This window comes from Ambystoma mexicanum, chromosome 3q (genome assembly GCF_040938575.1).
Source record: "Ambystoma mexicanum isolate Mex_15411 chromosome 3q, UKY_AmexF1_1, whole genome shotgun sequence".
Lineage (NCBI taxonomy): Eukaryota > Metazoa > Chordata > Amphibia > Caudata > Ambystomatidae > Ambystoma > Ambystoma mexicanum.
The window spans coordinates 906,663,429-906,680,449 of record NC_090926.1 but is presented as its reverse complement, the minus strand read 5'-3'; the positions used below and the strand labels follow the sequence as shown (position 1 = coordinate 906,680,449).

The following is a 17,021-nucleotide window of genomic DNA, read 5'->3' as shown; positions in this document are numbered from 1 at the left end:
AAACTACCACGCTCGACAAACGTAGAGGTCAGTTTGTCGAGTGAGAAGAAAGAGTTGCTGACCTCGCACTTTGCATTACCAGTGATCTTAAGTAACCACCAACAGTCTGTGGGATGTATTTACCCATGCATCCGAGCCCTACCTCAAAACTGTGCAGTATTGACATGGAAAACATCATGATGGCCAGAGCTTCCCAGAAAATGCACAGGGAAATGCATGAAGAATAGGCTGCCACTCATTTTTGCCGATGTTATGGGCACAGAAGGGCACTGCCTAAAACCACCATTGGACTACCCACACAGTAGTCTGAAACCATTGGGAATGGCAATGCTGATTGCCAAAAGCAAACCCATAACTGTTGGGAATTCATTTTCTTAAATCCCAAAAAGGGGTGCAGTACCAGTACTCACCACTATCCAAAAGCCGGCATTTTAAAACAACACCAGATTTTACTTTTTTGTAGAAAACTGAATAAATGAACCCAAAACATGCCAAAGAAAGACTTACTGAGAGGTGGATCCAATGTAAAGTTATATTCTGAAGTGACTTGAAGGTTTATAACAAGACTGGCTGAGCTGTGGATTTCAGCAGTTTAAGTAAATTTGGACTGAAAGACACTAAAAATCTAAATGTTTAAAAGAAATGAGTGACCTACTTTGAGTGTCACATAGGTTGCAATTGTTTAAATGTCATAGTTTTAAACTTAGAATCAGCATTCTAGCTGCATATGTAAACATTGTCTTGACTTAAACTGGGGAACAGAAATGACATGTAGCTAAAAACTGGCTTAAAGAGATTCCAATTTTGCCTGGCAACTACCCCCCATCAGGAGTGAAACTTGAGTCACAGCTGTGTTCCCAGGCCTATCTGCCTTTTGCTGGCCACACTAAGGATATGCCATCTCTCTGATAATTGAATTAAGGGGAGCCCCCTCAGAATACAGGAGCTCTGAACAATGCAACCCCCTTCACCCAGGCAGATGGTTTATTGCAGATGTCGTAAATGGAGCTTCCTCCCGGAAGGACAGGGGAGGGGCACTGCCTGTGAGAGCAAGCTGGCTTGGCAGAACTGGAAAAACCAGAAATTCAACCTTGTGCTGGGGGGAAACCACACCCCTTTGGGGCCAGAACATAACTCTAAAAAGATGAATAACTCATAGTACGGACTTGTGAAAATTATTTAAATGACACCATAGTTCTTGTGATTTTTCGGCCCACATTTTAAGACGTGTTAGGACCCGGTGGTATGTTCAGGGGGGTTTTAGCGGAAAAGAGGATATTACTCAAAATGTGTGCATGTGAAAAATCTGACACTTCATCAACTAATGTCCATACTCCTTGCGCACACGTGTGTAAATTTGGGTTAATGTCCGACATTGCAAAATCAGTTAAAAAGTGAAATATGTGCCATTTCTGAATGCAAGCCCCCAGGAAGAGCAGAGTTTGAACAGGGGATACCTCCTGTGATATGTGAGGGGTGCATGTAATTTTAAACAATATGTACCTCTGCAAATATGTATTTGGTTCAAATCTAGATTTGTGTGCAAGTTGACAGGAGGAGGGGACTTTCTGCAGGCTGTAAAATGACATCGCTCTGACTCACAGTTCCTTCCCCAATCATGGGAGAGGGGAGAATTGGGCCAATGACAAGTGGAGAGGGGTAGGGTCTTGTGATGCTGCACACACACCCATTTTAAAAACAGATAAAAGCAGACAGACAGGACAGATAGGGACCTTCAAATCCATTTGCAGCTGGAAGCTCTGCCGGGAAAATCCATACTTTACCTCCATCAACCTTCAGAGAGCCAACATAGAGACTTCAATCTATCCACCTTCAGAGACCCAGACCAGACCAGCAGAGTAGAGCTGACCTAGACCGCTGTTAGCAGAACCAGAGAGCTGAACCGGAGTCCAGTCCAAAACCTGACCAGATCCGTGGCGAGGCCCATTCTATGTTAAAATATATTGTGAGTACATAGCAGAACTGTGCAGAACCAATCTCTTAGTTAAAATAATATAATCCCAGCTATTTTAATCTAAGTAGAACTGCCTCCTAACTGTCACCTGTCATTTGTAAAGCTGTCACCTGTCATTTTCTAGTTGCAAGCTGCACTTGTCTTTTTGAACTTTAAAATTTCAAATCTGAAAAACGACCTTTATTTAATCGCTCATATCTCCTTTTAATCGCTCATATCTCCGTGACCGTTTGTGCTAGAGACTTGCAGTAACTTCTAGGGCTAGGGCTAGGCTTTCCTAGGACCCCAAAACGATAGTGATAGTCCTTGTAGTTCCTCTGTAATCGCGCCCGGCACACTCGGAAAAATCTGCCGCGATTTGACATTTTGCCGCGATTTGCAAGTTTCTCCACGTGTAAAAATCTGCTGCTGCTTGCCTTCCGTTAAAGAAAAAATTCGTTTGCAACCTGACAACCATTATAGAGCATTGCTAAAGTGATCCTGAACTTATTCAAAGCATATACCACTCACCCTAAACCTCTAGAGGGAATTAAAAGCATTTTAGCATATTTTTTTACTTCATTGCCAGCACATGTAAAAGCATTTTGGGCCTGTGTTTAAAACTCCGATCTGTAGTCTAAGCTTGCTGGGGTGAACAGGATTACATTTGATTGCATTTCTGAGAACTGTGTGCTTTCCTTCCATTTCCTTGGATTGCATAAAAGGGGGGAGGGAATTGCCAGAGAAAAGTGATTACATTGTTATGTTGAAATCATATTGAGTATTTTCTGTATTGCATTTTTCATTCAACATTACATCCATCTGAACTTATATAAAGTATTCTCTACCACCTTATTCTTCCGTTCCTATTCACAAGTGTGCCAGTGCCAGACTATCCATTATTGATTACTGCTCATATTAAGTGTTATATTCAATTATTAAATTATTATAAAGTGTGATATATATATCTATTGTTTAAATTATCAAATAAACCTTTTAACTTGCAAAACAGAACTACTTCTTGGCTCAGTGGGGTCAGGGGGATTCCAAGAGAGGGGTGTTATATAGGGGTAGTCATCCAGAACGCATGAACTGGACATAAGGATATATTAATAAGGGTTTCCATTCAGTATCCCAGACTAGGCATTGACTTAGCTGTAGTGTTGAATTGAATCCTCTTACAAGTCGTCAAGAATGCATGCCGTTGAAGCATACATCGATAGCGGAGCAGTTGGAAATTATATTGATCAAGAACTGGCAGCAGAGATGGGGCTTCCTTTGTGTTCTAACGCAACTATGGACAAGGTAACCACGTGGATGGGACAGAAATTGCTTCCGGACCAGTAACCCAGTGCACAGCCAGGGTAACCTTGCTGTGCCAGGACGGATATCGGGAGTCTATTTCATTCGGTCTCATCAAGGCACCTCAGTTCAGGCTAATACTAGGGATGCCATGGTTGGTTGCTCACAACCCTTTGATAGACTGGCGGGCACGAAAACTAACCTTCCCCGATGGCTGCTCCCCAGCCTGCTATTACCAAGAGGAGAAACCCAATGTCTGCATCCCCATGACTCCCGGAGCGACAGTATCAACCCTGGGAGCAACTAATACCTTGCCAAGTGAATATCATGATTTCCAGGATGTTTTCCGAAAGGACCAAGCCAATACATTGCTGCCGCACAGGCCCTATGATTGTCAGATCGACCTTGTTCCTGGTGCACAAATCCCTTGCGGCAGGATCTACGCTCTCTCAGAACCAGAAAACCTTAATTTGAAATCCTATTTAGACCAGTACCTTGCAAACGGATTTATCCGTCCTTCAAAGTCCAACGCAGACAGTCCTTTGTTCTTCGTACCGAAAAAGGAAGGAGACTTGAGAACCAGTATTGACTACCGCTCATTGAACCAGATCCCCGTGAAGAACCGCTACCCCTTGCCACTTATCCCTGAGATGCTAGACCAAGTTAAAGATGCCTAGATTTATACCAAATTGGACCTTCGAGGAGCGTCCCACCTGGTCCGAGTCAGAAAAGGAGATGAATGGAAAGCCGCCTTCCATACGAAGTACGGCTTGTTTGAATATCAAGTCATGCCCTTCGGGTTATGCAACGCTTCTGCGGCATTCCAATATTTCATGAATGACGTCTTAAGGGAGTTAATTGATGTGTGCGCCTTAGTGTACATAGACGACTTCTTATTATACTCAGCATCGGAACAAGATCATGTCATGCATGTTCGTTCAGTCCTCACCAAGCTCCGTCAACATCGCTTGTTTGCAAAGCTTGAAAAATGCTTTTTAACGTCACTGAAGTAGACTTTCTTGGTTTTATCCTTACTCCAGGAGGCATCAGAATGGACGTGCACAAGGTAGATGCCATTCTGAAATGGCCTTCACTGACGTCTCTGAAAGGGGTACAAAGCATGCTGGGCTTTGCAAACTTCTACTGCCGGTTCATCCCAGACTTCTCTCAGGTTGTGCACCCAATCACAGTACTATTACGAAAAAACAATAAAAAGTTTGCTTGGACCGAAGAAGCAGAATAAGCCTTTCAGGAACTTAAACAACGGTTTACCTCCGCTCCAATCCTGGAACATCCACGTCCAGCCCTCCCTTATGTCGTTGAAACTGATGCGTCCAGTCTCGCAATGGGGGCTGTCCTTTCACAGAGAGACCCGGAAACCGGCCAGCTACATCCTGTGGCCTTCTGGTCGAAAAAGTTCTCACCTCCAGAGATTAATTATGCCATCACTGACAAGGAACTCCTGGCTATCAAATCCGCCTTTAAAGCCTGGAGGCACTACCTTCTGGGAGCCAGACACACCATTACAGTCATCACAGACCACCGAAACCTGCAATATCTCAAAACAGCCAAGGCCCATTCTACGCGCCAATTAAGGTGGGCCCTTTTCTTCGCCGAATATGATTATGTAATCACATTTTGACCAGGAGTCAGAAACGGAAAGGCGGATGCCTTATCTTGCATGGGCATAGATGAGATAGTATATAAAACTCCAGACCCAGTACCTATTATACCTGAAGACAAACTCTGGGGTATCACGACAGACTTAACACAAGCAGAACTACGAAAAGAAATCCAACGGACAATGAATCCTGATGCCTACCTCGCATGGCAAACTCAAGGAGAACAATATACCATCAAGGACCATCTACCCTTTTTTAGGGATCGCCTATATGTACCCAAGAAGGAATTACAACAGCATATTATTTCAAACTATCACGATTCACTGATCGAAGGGCATCCTGGGATCGCCAAAACCCTAGCTAAGGTGAAAGAGAACTTTTGGTGGCCTACCTGGCGTAAGGACATCATTCAGTATATTCAGTCCTGCCAGTGCCTGCGCACAAAATAAAATCACAGAAACAAAAACCACCTGGTCTCCTACAACCATTGGACATTCCTCCAGTTCCATGGCACACTCTTCCCTTGACTTCATCAGTGATCTACCTCCAAGCAAAGGGTTCAACACCATCCTTGTAGTTGTGAACTTATTCTCGAAGATGGCCCATTTTATTCCTCTCAAAGGCCTCCCAGACGCAGCCACTTTAGCAAAAGTGTTCCTGGAGGGCGTGGTTAAGCTACATGGCTTCCCTTCAGTTCTGGTCTCTGATCGAGGCAGTCAGTTTGTTTCAAACTTCTGGAAAAAATGTTGTGCAATGGCGCAGATCAACGTTCGGCTATCTACCAGTCACCATCCCCAAACGGACGGCCAAACGAGAGAACCAATCAGATACTCGAGCAATATTTACGGTGCATGCTGCACCACGAACAAAGGAATTGGAAAGACCTACTATGGATAGCCGAATATGCATATAACAATTCTTTGCATTCAAGCACGGGACAAACGCCCTTCTATACCCTTTATGGCAGACATCCACGTACCTCTGAACTATACCTTCCAGCCAGCTTGGAAATGCCAGCAGTAAAGACTCTACACACAACCATTACTCAGTCTTTCAAAAGGGCAAAGGAACACCTTATTCATGCCAAAGAAAAACAAAAGAGATTCACCGACCAACACCGGAAAAAGGCCCCTGATTAACAAGTAGGAGACAAAGTTTGGTTAGCCACTAAATTCGTACCCATCAAGGGAACCCAGACCTTTCATCCCAGATTCTTAGGACCCTATACCATTAAAGCAATTATCAACCCAGCAGCCGTGAAACTGGATTTACCACCTAATCTACACATCCACCCGGTATTCCATGTGTCCCTCCTGAAACCAATGCAACCCGGCACACAGATTGGGACACCACCTAAGCCCATACTTGTTGAGGGAGAACCAGAATTCGAAGTCAAAGATATCTTGGACTCTAAATACTCTAGGACCAAGCTATATTATCTCGTTGATTGGAAAGGATTGGAGCACAAGATAGATCCCGATAGCCCAGTGAGAATATCCACGCACCACGTCTAATCAGGAAATTCCATCAGAACTTCCCAACCAAACCTGGGCCAGACAGAAGGAACACCATGGGAGGGGCTTTAAGGGGGAGTGCTGTCACAACCCTGTCACGACCCTCGCCCAAAGCCCCCTCTGGCAAACGCATTGGCCAGGTGGAGTCAGGACTCGGGCCACTAGAGCCTGGCATCCTCTTCAAAAGCCCTCATGGGGCCAGTCCTGGTGCCTATGGCGCCAGGCTCATACACCATAAAAAAAAATGTGCTTGGGAACTACTTTATTGTATTGTCAGCCAACATGGAGGCATCCACATAGCTTGGTTCCGAAGAACCAAGCTATGCGGTCTAGTGTTTTCGGTGTGGTAGCCTAGGGACTACTTTACCTGGACTATTTTGTTGGGGCTATTTAAACCACACCCGAGCAAGGCAACACGCTCCGCGTTACTTTGCAGCTTGCAACGCGACGCTCACCGTGTCCAGCTATTCCCTCGAACCTCGGAGAATCAGAACCTGCAAAGAGACAAAAGGAACATCCTTAGCAGCAGCATCTTACCTGCCGTCTTTATCTTTAAACACTTGCAGCTACTGAGAACAGCTTCATCGAATCTGCACGCCCCCTGGACAGATCGACCTGAAAGAGGAAGATAGAGGCAACATTAAAGAAAGCAGTAGAGACATTTACAAATTACGAACTGCTCAAAAGGCTTACCTGGCTGGTCGCCTCTCGGCTGGCACCACTCCGGACATTCCGGCTGAAGAACACCGCGACCTACAAGGAAGGAAAACACAGTTTAGCAAAGGCAAGACTTTGCAGCGCTGCGCATAGCGCTTACTTACCGCATCATAGCGCTCTTAATGCGCCATCATTTACCAGCGGGGCTCAACCAAGCCAGTTTGCCGCGCTGAAGCTCTGCATACCTAAGGGAGAAAAAAGAGACATTTTAAACAAAGAAAGGCATGCAGGATAGCAACAAAACTAAAGAACAGCAATAAGACCTACCTGAACATTATCAAACGGGCCGGCGTCAGTGAAGTAACTGGACTGCACTCGCCCATGAAAGACAACGCGCCCCTGCAAAGAAGGCAGGACGGAGAGCACGCCTAATTCTACCACAAGGTGAGGAGAGGGTACCAGAGGGACTGAAATAATACGGGGATGGAGGGAGGATACTTACCCCAGTCGGTCAGTCTTGAACAAAGTCCTCCTGTATTTTCAGGCAGAACCTTCCCCACAGACCACATCAGGGCAAAGCTGAGAAGCATACCAGCGAGTAACCCGGCTGGGTGGCGTCCCTGTGGATACCAGATGAGCGAAACACCCTCTCCCGTCAGATCAACAATGTGTCAAAATGCTGTCACTAACACCTCAAACTGCTCAGACGCATCTTTCCTTACCTCTCCTTCCCGAACCGACTTGCCGCAGTTATGTCAATTGTGAGGTTGAGACTCAACTAAGCTAACTCCCTATACCTAGGAGCCCCGGCATATCAACTCAACAAACTCCAAAGAGCCCAAAGCACTGCTGCAAAACTGCTCCTTGCCCTGGACCCTAGAGACCACATCTCACTAGCTCTCTGAACACTCCACTGGCTCCCAGTCGGAAGAAGGGCCTCTTCCAAGACCCTTTGCATCACTCACCGAGCAGTCCACAAGACTGACCCACTATACTTACAAAATAAGATAAAACCATACCTTTCTTCCCACACCTTAAGATCTAGCACTGCCCACCTTCTGGTAATTTCAACCTCTAACTCTGTCGGGATCGGAGGGTCCGCCTTCTCAACCTTGGCCCCAACTCTGTGGAACTCGCTTCCCCCACATATTCGACACACCCAAGACTATATGACGTTCCGCAAAACCCTAAAGACGGGTCTCTTTCCGTAAATTACCAACCACCACCATCTCAAGCGACTGAACCTAGCAACCAATGACTAATGGCTAATAGCTCAATGAAATCCCGAGCATTATCACCACCGACTACGCCTAATAATTCACTATTAGCAACCCACACCCAAAATCCGGAAAATATGGATCACCTTAGATCATAACCCCACCCAATAACTCCCCTCCCATATCACTATGTTTACTCTCTACTCTACACCATCACTCAATTAGAGTGCAGCTATACCCCTCGATCAATTCGGCCTAGCTGCTCATATATGACACTACCCCATCGACACCTCATCATTCTTATAAACCGCAGCTATTCCCCATGACAAACCGGCCTAGCTGCTTACATAAGCGTCCTTCAGGCCTAACGCAGCCAGAACCCAGTCTGGATGTCCACCCGCCAGACTACACACATTCAACTGATATCATTATCACCACACCTAATGCTAGAATGCAGCTTGCATTAGGCAATTATATCAGCTGCACACATAACTGGTGCCCCCATGCACCCTACAATATCCTCCTCTCTCAACTGACCTGGAATACGGTGGAATATGGTGCCCGAGGGCGTTCAACCTACCAGCGCTTTGAGGTCATACCAATGACGTATATAGATTGCTATACAAATGCCAAATAACGTAACATAACATTAACCTGTTTATTTCCGCTTTGTCGCTTCTCCCAGCAAGGGTGCACAAGGATACAATCTCACTTCACTTCCTCGCTGGAGGTCGCCTAATAAAAACTGCATGAGTGGGGGTGGTCTCAAGTTTAAGGTTGTGACACAGGAATACAGTTATGGATACACAAATACAGTATCTTTCCTAGTGTCATGCAGCCATTAAGCACCATTGTCAGAGTTATTTTAGCTATATTCAAACCAGACTTTTGTTCGAGAGTGATTAAATGGTCATTGTAGTTTATTAATAAGAAACTGGACTATAATATATGCAAAGCAAATCCCCCACGGCCCGAGTTGAGGTCTCCTTCTCAACTGGCAGACCCATGCCCAAGTCGTCTGCCGGTCCGTCCCCTCTTGAGGCTGGACGGCCAATAGTGATGTGCTGGCAGCAGCCATCTTGAACAAACAAGGTTCAGGTTCGCGCCATCGCACAATTTATGGAGCCAACACATCCCGAGAATTGAATTTGGGAGCGATCTTTGAATAACAGAAATACGTTTGACACCTGGTCTGCTGGCATGAATTCAGCTTCTGTGCAATACAATGAAGGCTGCCCCTCTTCATTGAGGCCGGCGCACGCGATTCTCTGGCTTACCTGAGATTTTAAAGACGCAATAGTGTCTTCCAGTTCTTGTCTCAAACACATCGGCATGAGCCCTTTCACTTTCATTTCACACTCGTGTCGAATACTGTTCACCTGAAATGAAACAATAGCTAACATCAGGATCTTGCGAGTGATATTTAAAACTTAATTGTAAAGAGAAAATATACAAATACTTTGTTTTACAATAGTTAGCCTGAAGCAAAAAAGTACATTATTCCATAGCTATTGATGTGTTTTTTGTAACACTAATATCAGTCCGTCATAAGGGGTGGGATGAGTGAACAAATGAATGAAAGTGCATTCACACAGGGCCGGACTGGGGCATAAAATCGTTTCAGGCATTAAGAGTGGCCCCCAATCGCGCATTACAATGCTGCCCGAGACAGTGCCTAAACTATTTTGCAATAATACGTTTGAAAGCATAGGTACATTAAGCATTACAATAACAGGCATTACAATTGCATAGCTGCAATAAGCATTGTTGCTTAGTAACAACGGTTAAAACTCATAACCTTTGAAGCTGGCCAAAAAAATTGACATTTCTGGCCAAAAAATATGGCTCATACTAACTTCGGGCATTGCCCTAGGGGCCAGTTCGAGCCTGCATGCGTAGCACGGCTTCAGCTAGCTTTGTAACGGTGCCATTACCAATGGAAGGGATGTGGCAAGGACCATCTTAGTTGCATTGCACTGTATATCATTTATTGTATATTTTATGTATTTGAGTCTATTGCACTGCAACATATACATAGTTGAATTTTCATAATATTCCATGTTCCAAACCTATGCAGAGTCTACTGCACTGAAACACGTACATAGTTGAATTTGCATAATATTCCATGTTCCAAAGTTATGCAGAGTCTACTGCATTAAAATATTTATATAGTTGAGTTCACATAATATTCCATGTTGGAATGTTTAACCATAGAATGAAGAGGGCTATGTGAGGATTTGAAGGAAGGACAATAGGGCGGTGGAGAGAATGGCAAGAGGAGGACACATTCTGCGGTCTACTTACCCATGTGCTGATGTGCTGAGAATAAATCGGATTACCTTACATTGTATCAATATTCTGATAGACCCCAAAACTGGCAGCTCAGACTCTCAATTGCCAGACAAGAAGGTTCACACTGACTGGACTGGGGTGAAGGCACTGATGGCCTGACGTGCCTGTGTACCACTAAGGACTACAAACAAACAGGTCAAGATGATCTGTATACCATGTCCTTCCCGGCCAGTCTGAAGTCACTAGGATCATGGTCGCTCTTTAAGCTCGCAAGTGCTCCAAGATGAGAAGGGGCAGAAGAGCAGGTGAAAATGCAGAGACAAGACTGAAATGCCCCACAGAGTCTCTTAAGGAACAATCATTAAGCTAAATCAGGGGACACTGTACTTATGGATGGAGGCAAGCAGATATGTTTAACGCTGACCACCACATCGGATTTTTCCTTCTGTCGCCTTCTTTTGCAACTGTGTCTTGTGGGATGTTGTTTTGTCAGTTAGGATGTTCCCTTTTCATTCCAGATGTACTAAGAAATGAACACCCCTTTTCCTGAGTGCCTAGAAGATAATCAACCTCGCCCCTGTGCAGAGGAGAGAAACTACATCACGCCTCCTGATGAGGTAATTCATTGTGGTGGTGCTAACCGCCAGGATCGTTCTTGAATGGAATGGAGAAAGTAAGAAGGGTGAGACTGAAGGCTCTCTGTATCACGAGACTGAGGTGAAGAATGCACTCTTGATCATCCCATTGCCCACTGATTGACAGTTGGATGGAAGGGTAGTCAAGCTCGAACAAGGAGGCAGAAATTACCAACATCAACTGAGGCCACGGTTAGCGAAATGCTTTGTCATGTAGCTGCTTGGACAGAGACATCTGTCACAAGATATTTTCTTTTATGGTATATTTTCTTTGATCTGCCACAAGAGTCCCAGAGGACATATGGGGGCATTTCCATTTGAACTTAGAAATCTCTGTCACCAGAAAGATACAAAAGGCCTTAAGATAGCAAAGACTAAGCAATTCTTGAAAAAGTGCATTTTCTTTTCTCCAAAAGTAGGTCACCTTCATATAGGGTGGTTGGCTTTTGCGGACAAAATCATGCTGCTTGATTCTACCCAAATCGGTCCACAGCACTACCTAACTGCTAGGGGATGCTAGGATACCCAAAATAATCTACAGATTAACATTTTTAAGTCATCAATTATAACTCTTAAACATGAATCCTCTAACGTTCAATGGTGGATTAACGGTCAAGACCATGAGATAGTACACCATTTTATCTATTTGGCCTTCCAGTTTAAGTAAGGTTAACAAAACAGAATTGAGCACCTCTTGTAGACCAAATGACAAAAATGAAGAAAATCAAAAGGAATCTATCGCTGTTCTGTTATTCCCCTGATCTATTTCTATATAGCGAAGGTGATCACTTCCATAACATATGATTTTGAAGTGTGTCATATAACCAACTGGGAAAGGCTTGACCGAATAGGTGACATATCGAAAAGTGTTTTGAATCTACCTTTCTTTACCAGAAGACATCAATAGATAGGAAATAGGCATACAGTCTCTGAGAGCGTCCCTTGCTTGGTAAAAGTTGATCATAAGATATTGAAACCTGTCGAATTTTCTCTATGGGGATTTTCAGTAAATGTTACCTCAGACATCGGCTAAAGTCCTGCTAAAATGTGTAGATGAGTGCAATATTAGATTGTCTACAATAGGAAGTAGTAAATGGAAACCAGTGAAGTATCTGGTAGGAGTTAGAAAAAGCTTTGAGAATGTGATTGGTTTTCTTTCAAGTTACAAAAAACGAATTACGAACTTTACAAACAATAAGCAGCAATTATTTTAAAATATGGGTCTTTACCTAAATATTTGTGTACATTTCCTATTAGCTAATATAGAGTTGTTTTTAGCCAGTTTCGGTTTCATCTATTTTGTTCATTGGACAGGAAGGTGCCCAGAAGAGGCACTCACCAGTAATTTAGAACAAGTCGCCTATTTAAAGACTTAAACGTTAAACTTTGAAGCACCCGATTTTAAAATATGAAGAAATGAAGATTTTTAAGGACATTTTCTAAATGTGTTCATAACCCTTTGAATAGATCGCCAGATTTGTTCTGGTATTGATTAATGTGCGATGAACAAACCTCTTTGGTGATTGCATTAATTAGGTTCTTTTTAGTATTATACCACAAGTCTGGGGTTAGATTTTGTGCCAACTGAAAGCGTTTCCATGCGCCTGGTTCCTAATACTATTTTAGCAAATGTCGCAGTTGGTGTGGTGCAAAAAAGGGGCTTGTGACCCCAACCCCTTGGAAAGACAGTTAGAAATAATGCTCCACACTTCAGAAACTGCGCCACACTTTTTGTTAAGCGGTTGATATTTATTGTGTTGCCCCTTAGCGATAAGGGGCAACACAATAAATATTAACCGTTTAACAAAAAGTATGGGGCAGTTTCTGAAGTGTGGAGCATTATTTCTAACCTCCTTTTTAGTATTATATGATCTTGTAGGGGAAAAGTTATTTGATGAATATGAGGGAGAGTAATATTTTTACTACTGGTCTATATATATATATATATATATATATATATATATATATATAATATATAATCATTTATTATCCGAAATAGAAATATGAATTGGATATTTTAAGAGGTATTGATATTTTTATGTGAAAGGTTTATGAAAAAACTAACACATTAAATAAAAAATAAGAAAAATGTGGGCAATGAGGTAAAGATCTTGGTGAACTGCTCCCCGATGGCATTATGATGCACTGTCTGGTACTACACGCATGCAGTATCATGACCAAGAGCCACCCACCAAATAGGGGACCGGACTGAGTTAGAAAAGGACATTCTGCCTCATCACACGTTTTGCCTGAACCCTTAAATGTGGCAGTAACAGTATTACCACTGCATTTAAGGACTGGCCAAATCACAAGTCGGGCGGAAAATAACAATTTTACCTCCAGCTTTTTGCTGGAGGTAAAAATAACAATTTTCGGGCTGTTTTTGGCACTATTACCGCTGGATGTAATAGCGCTCCCCAAGACCCAATGGGGAATGGGGATTTACCAGATGCCCCCCACCCCCTGCAACTCGTGATCCGTGGCGCAAATATGGGCGGACCGAGTTGCGGTAGCGCTATTAGCACTAGTCAGTATCCCGCCCAACTCGTGATGAGGCCCAGTGGGTGCTAAGGGGCTGCACAGGTGTTAAGAAAATATTAAGTTGGCAAATTTATGTCGCAAGTACCTAGAGTGGCATCTGCAGCGTGTACAAAGGAAAGTAGGTGAGGGGGAATTATGCATCTCTCGCTCTATTTTACACACACGTACGTCAGGTAAGCTTTTGCTCCAGTGACACCCGAGATAGTACGACAGAACCTATCTGGAGCATGTCAGGCTACTTCTTGTGGTAATTTAATATTTATTCATTCCAGTCTCTGCCTAGAACTATTTAAAAAGCTAAGGAATCTTGTGCATGAACGTTGCCACCGGAAACATGTGGCCAATGGGCTAAATTGTCATCCATTGAAAGAGAAATCCTTCACTTGACAAAATGTTGTGATCCTGCAAAATCACTTTAGTTCCATGTGCTCCAGTGCTCCGATCTGCCATAATCAAACCTGTATTGCTATGTGTTGTCTTGCTCACAAGGCAAACACGTTGCCCTTGAGCTATCCTCCAGACCTATAGGAATGAGAAGGGAGAGTGAGGAGCAAGTTTGGCAGTATTGAAGCAAAGCTAATTGCCCTTTCGTTTCCCTCAGATCGATGAATCACCACAGAATGCAAAATGTAATGCATCGATGGGGGGGATCTATTTTCCATGGACAATCATGCATGAGTCTTTGTCGGTACTACACGCCATGCCCAATGTGTACTGCAACATGGCCGAAGACTGTAACCTGGGTAAACATCCACTAAGAATGGCCTCAGGCCATTGGGCAAAAAAGTAACCACTGGGCATGGCCATGGGACATTTATGGTTCCCTCCTCCCCCCTCCCTTCCTTCTCCCCTGCACTTCTCATCTCTGCACTTGCATGACCCGATTACCACGAAGCTCAGTAGGACCGCAATTGTTTATCTACTGTTTTTTATTATTGTTTTACCCTCCCTACTTTTGCCTTGTGGCGCTTGTAAAAAACATTTTTGTTGTATATTCGCCTAATACATATTCAATAAAATACTAATTCTACTGTAATCAATACCATAGAAAGGCGAATGTGGCATAAACTACTCTATATATTTCTTCACTCAAAAAGATAAAAGGTACAAAGCAACAATACAGATAATCTATAGAAAGCAAGTAAAGTTTGAAAGGTACATTGCAAAGTAAGATATAATTGATCGATAAACAACATGTGTGTCATATGAATAATGAGCTTATTTTAATGAAGTTAAAGGTGATAAACTTGTTTATTAAGACCAAAAGCAACAACAAAAGTAAGGTCACACGTAGTTTAAAGAAGATTAATTCTAATCATTGTAAAACCACCCAATATCTATCATGCAAAGAGTAAGAGTAATTATAATAATGCTTGATATATTTAACAGATAATATCGACATTGGACATCAAAAACATTTGAAGACACAAATCAGAACTAAAAGACACAACATCTTTCTAAATTACAAATAATAGGGTAAGCAACATTAATATTAAAGAAAGTCAAGTTAAAAATATTTCCAATAACTTGATATAAACTATGAAATGGTAGCCTGTTTAGGTTGCATTAAGTGTATTATATGATTTCGTTATATGTTTTATTGAATACTTAGATTTTTGATCATTGAAAAACACCCTGATGGAGCTGTGGTCGAGGAGAAACACATGTCACGCTATCAGTTAAAAAAGTGTTGATATGAGATTTAAATCAAGGGCAGAAATTCAAACTAAGAGTATAATCTGCTTTGGGAATCACATGCAAAATCGTATATAAAGAACAACCATAGAAACGTACTGAAAAGCTTAATTTGAAGAGACATCTGGGCTGATACGCTAAACATCAAAACCAGAACCATTCTTCAGGTATGCTTCCTAAAGCAACCATTACTCGATCACCGCCACACACTGCTCATGGTACCAAACATAACATCTCACATTACAAGCACACACACTCCGTTCCTACAGGACACACAAAGTAGTGCCCCAAATTAGTTTGCTGAGTTTTACACACATCCTAATTGTCTGTGGGTACTGAAGGATGCTCTGTGACTTGCAGCACATTTAAAGAATGAGGTCAAGTGTCCCATTGCTAAGAAACCCTAGCCATCCAAAACAAAAAAAGACTAATTCGTGCATATACTGTTTAGTTACTAATCTCTGGCTGCTGGGCCTGGAAGAAACGTGGATCCGAGCTGCCAACAATGATGCGGAAAGACAACGCGAGGCGCTTGCCATTAAAGCAGGGCGTCCCCACCTCTGGTCAGATCAAACCTCTGAAATCAAAACTGGGAGTGGAAATAAAGACACACCCGCTCAAGGGCTGTATGCTCCAACTCCTTTGTACTTCGACGCTTTACTGGAGGGTTCGCTTTCTGTTGAGTCTGCAAGAAAAATGTGGAGTTACCACAGCAACTGCTGCTTCCGGAAACAGAGACAGAAGCAACGAAGCAATCAATCCGAGTGCTTAAAACAAGGGCACAGACAGAAGGATTCATCAAATCGTTCCCCAACAAAAAGGGGCGGAGAAGAAGTGTGCTAAGGTGGAACAAGAGTGGGACCACGACACTCTAGTGCTGAGGACCAGTATGCTCGTCCTATTTGCGTAGACATGCATAATAGCCCAGCAGTTAAGCGGTTAAAACAGCACATAAAATGTAGCAAGCCACGGGAATCACCTATGTTAAGATGTGTGTAAAACTCACAGAACAATAAAACGGTGCCCAAAGAGGGGTGCAAGAAAATAGAGTACCAAAAAAGGAACAACCAGCGACAGCCCTTTACGGAAACATATAGAACTGGTGGATAGACATTTTAGCCATCATTTGCTATGGCAGTTTTACAATTTCGTGGCACTGTAATAGTGGGTCTTCTAATTACCAAACCAATGTATCGATCTCGGAAGGATGAGGATGAAAGACTGAGCTGCACATGGCAGGTTCAGCACAGCTCCCAGAGACAAGCCTTTAACTGACCGAGCTTTCTCAACAGGTTCATTGGGAATTCATTGGAAATCTATAAAAACGAAATGTGGGTGCAAGTAAAAACAAGCAACTGCCCGCCTGATGCCCCTGCTCTGTCTGCACGGAGCAAAGGGGTAGCAGTCGGCACGTCAGACTCTGCACCCAGGGAAGACCGCCCGCAAGTGAGGAGGAAAAGGGATGGCACATAGGAGTACCCTAATATACAAACGTGGGCAAAACTTCAATTTAAGGATGGATGGGTAATTTGTGAAGTGAAAGGTTGGTTCTTAGCTCATTCATTTCAAAACCCAGGTAATGTACATCATTA

At 43.3% G+C, this 17,021-nt stretch overlaps 1 protein-coding gene across 2 annotated transcripts in view; it reads right to left on the bottom strand.

The window, feature by feature from the left end:
• Window positions 1–17,021, bottom strand: part of CEP112 (centrosomal protein 112) — a 3,147,769-nt gene that overhangs the window by 376,568 nt on the left and 2,754,180 nt on the right. For both annotated transcript variants that reach the window (XR_011305153.1, XM_069655053.1), the window contains exon 26: window positions 9,544–9,645. Coding sequence is in view for 1 of the 2 variants with exons in the window: in XM_069655053.1 (XP_069511154.1) it covers window positions 9,544–9,645 (102 nt within the window). In the remaining variant the exon portion in view is untranslated. The remainder of the gene's footprint in view (window positions 1–9,543; window positions 9,646–17,021) is intronic.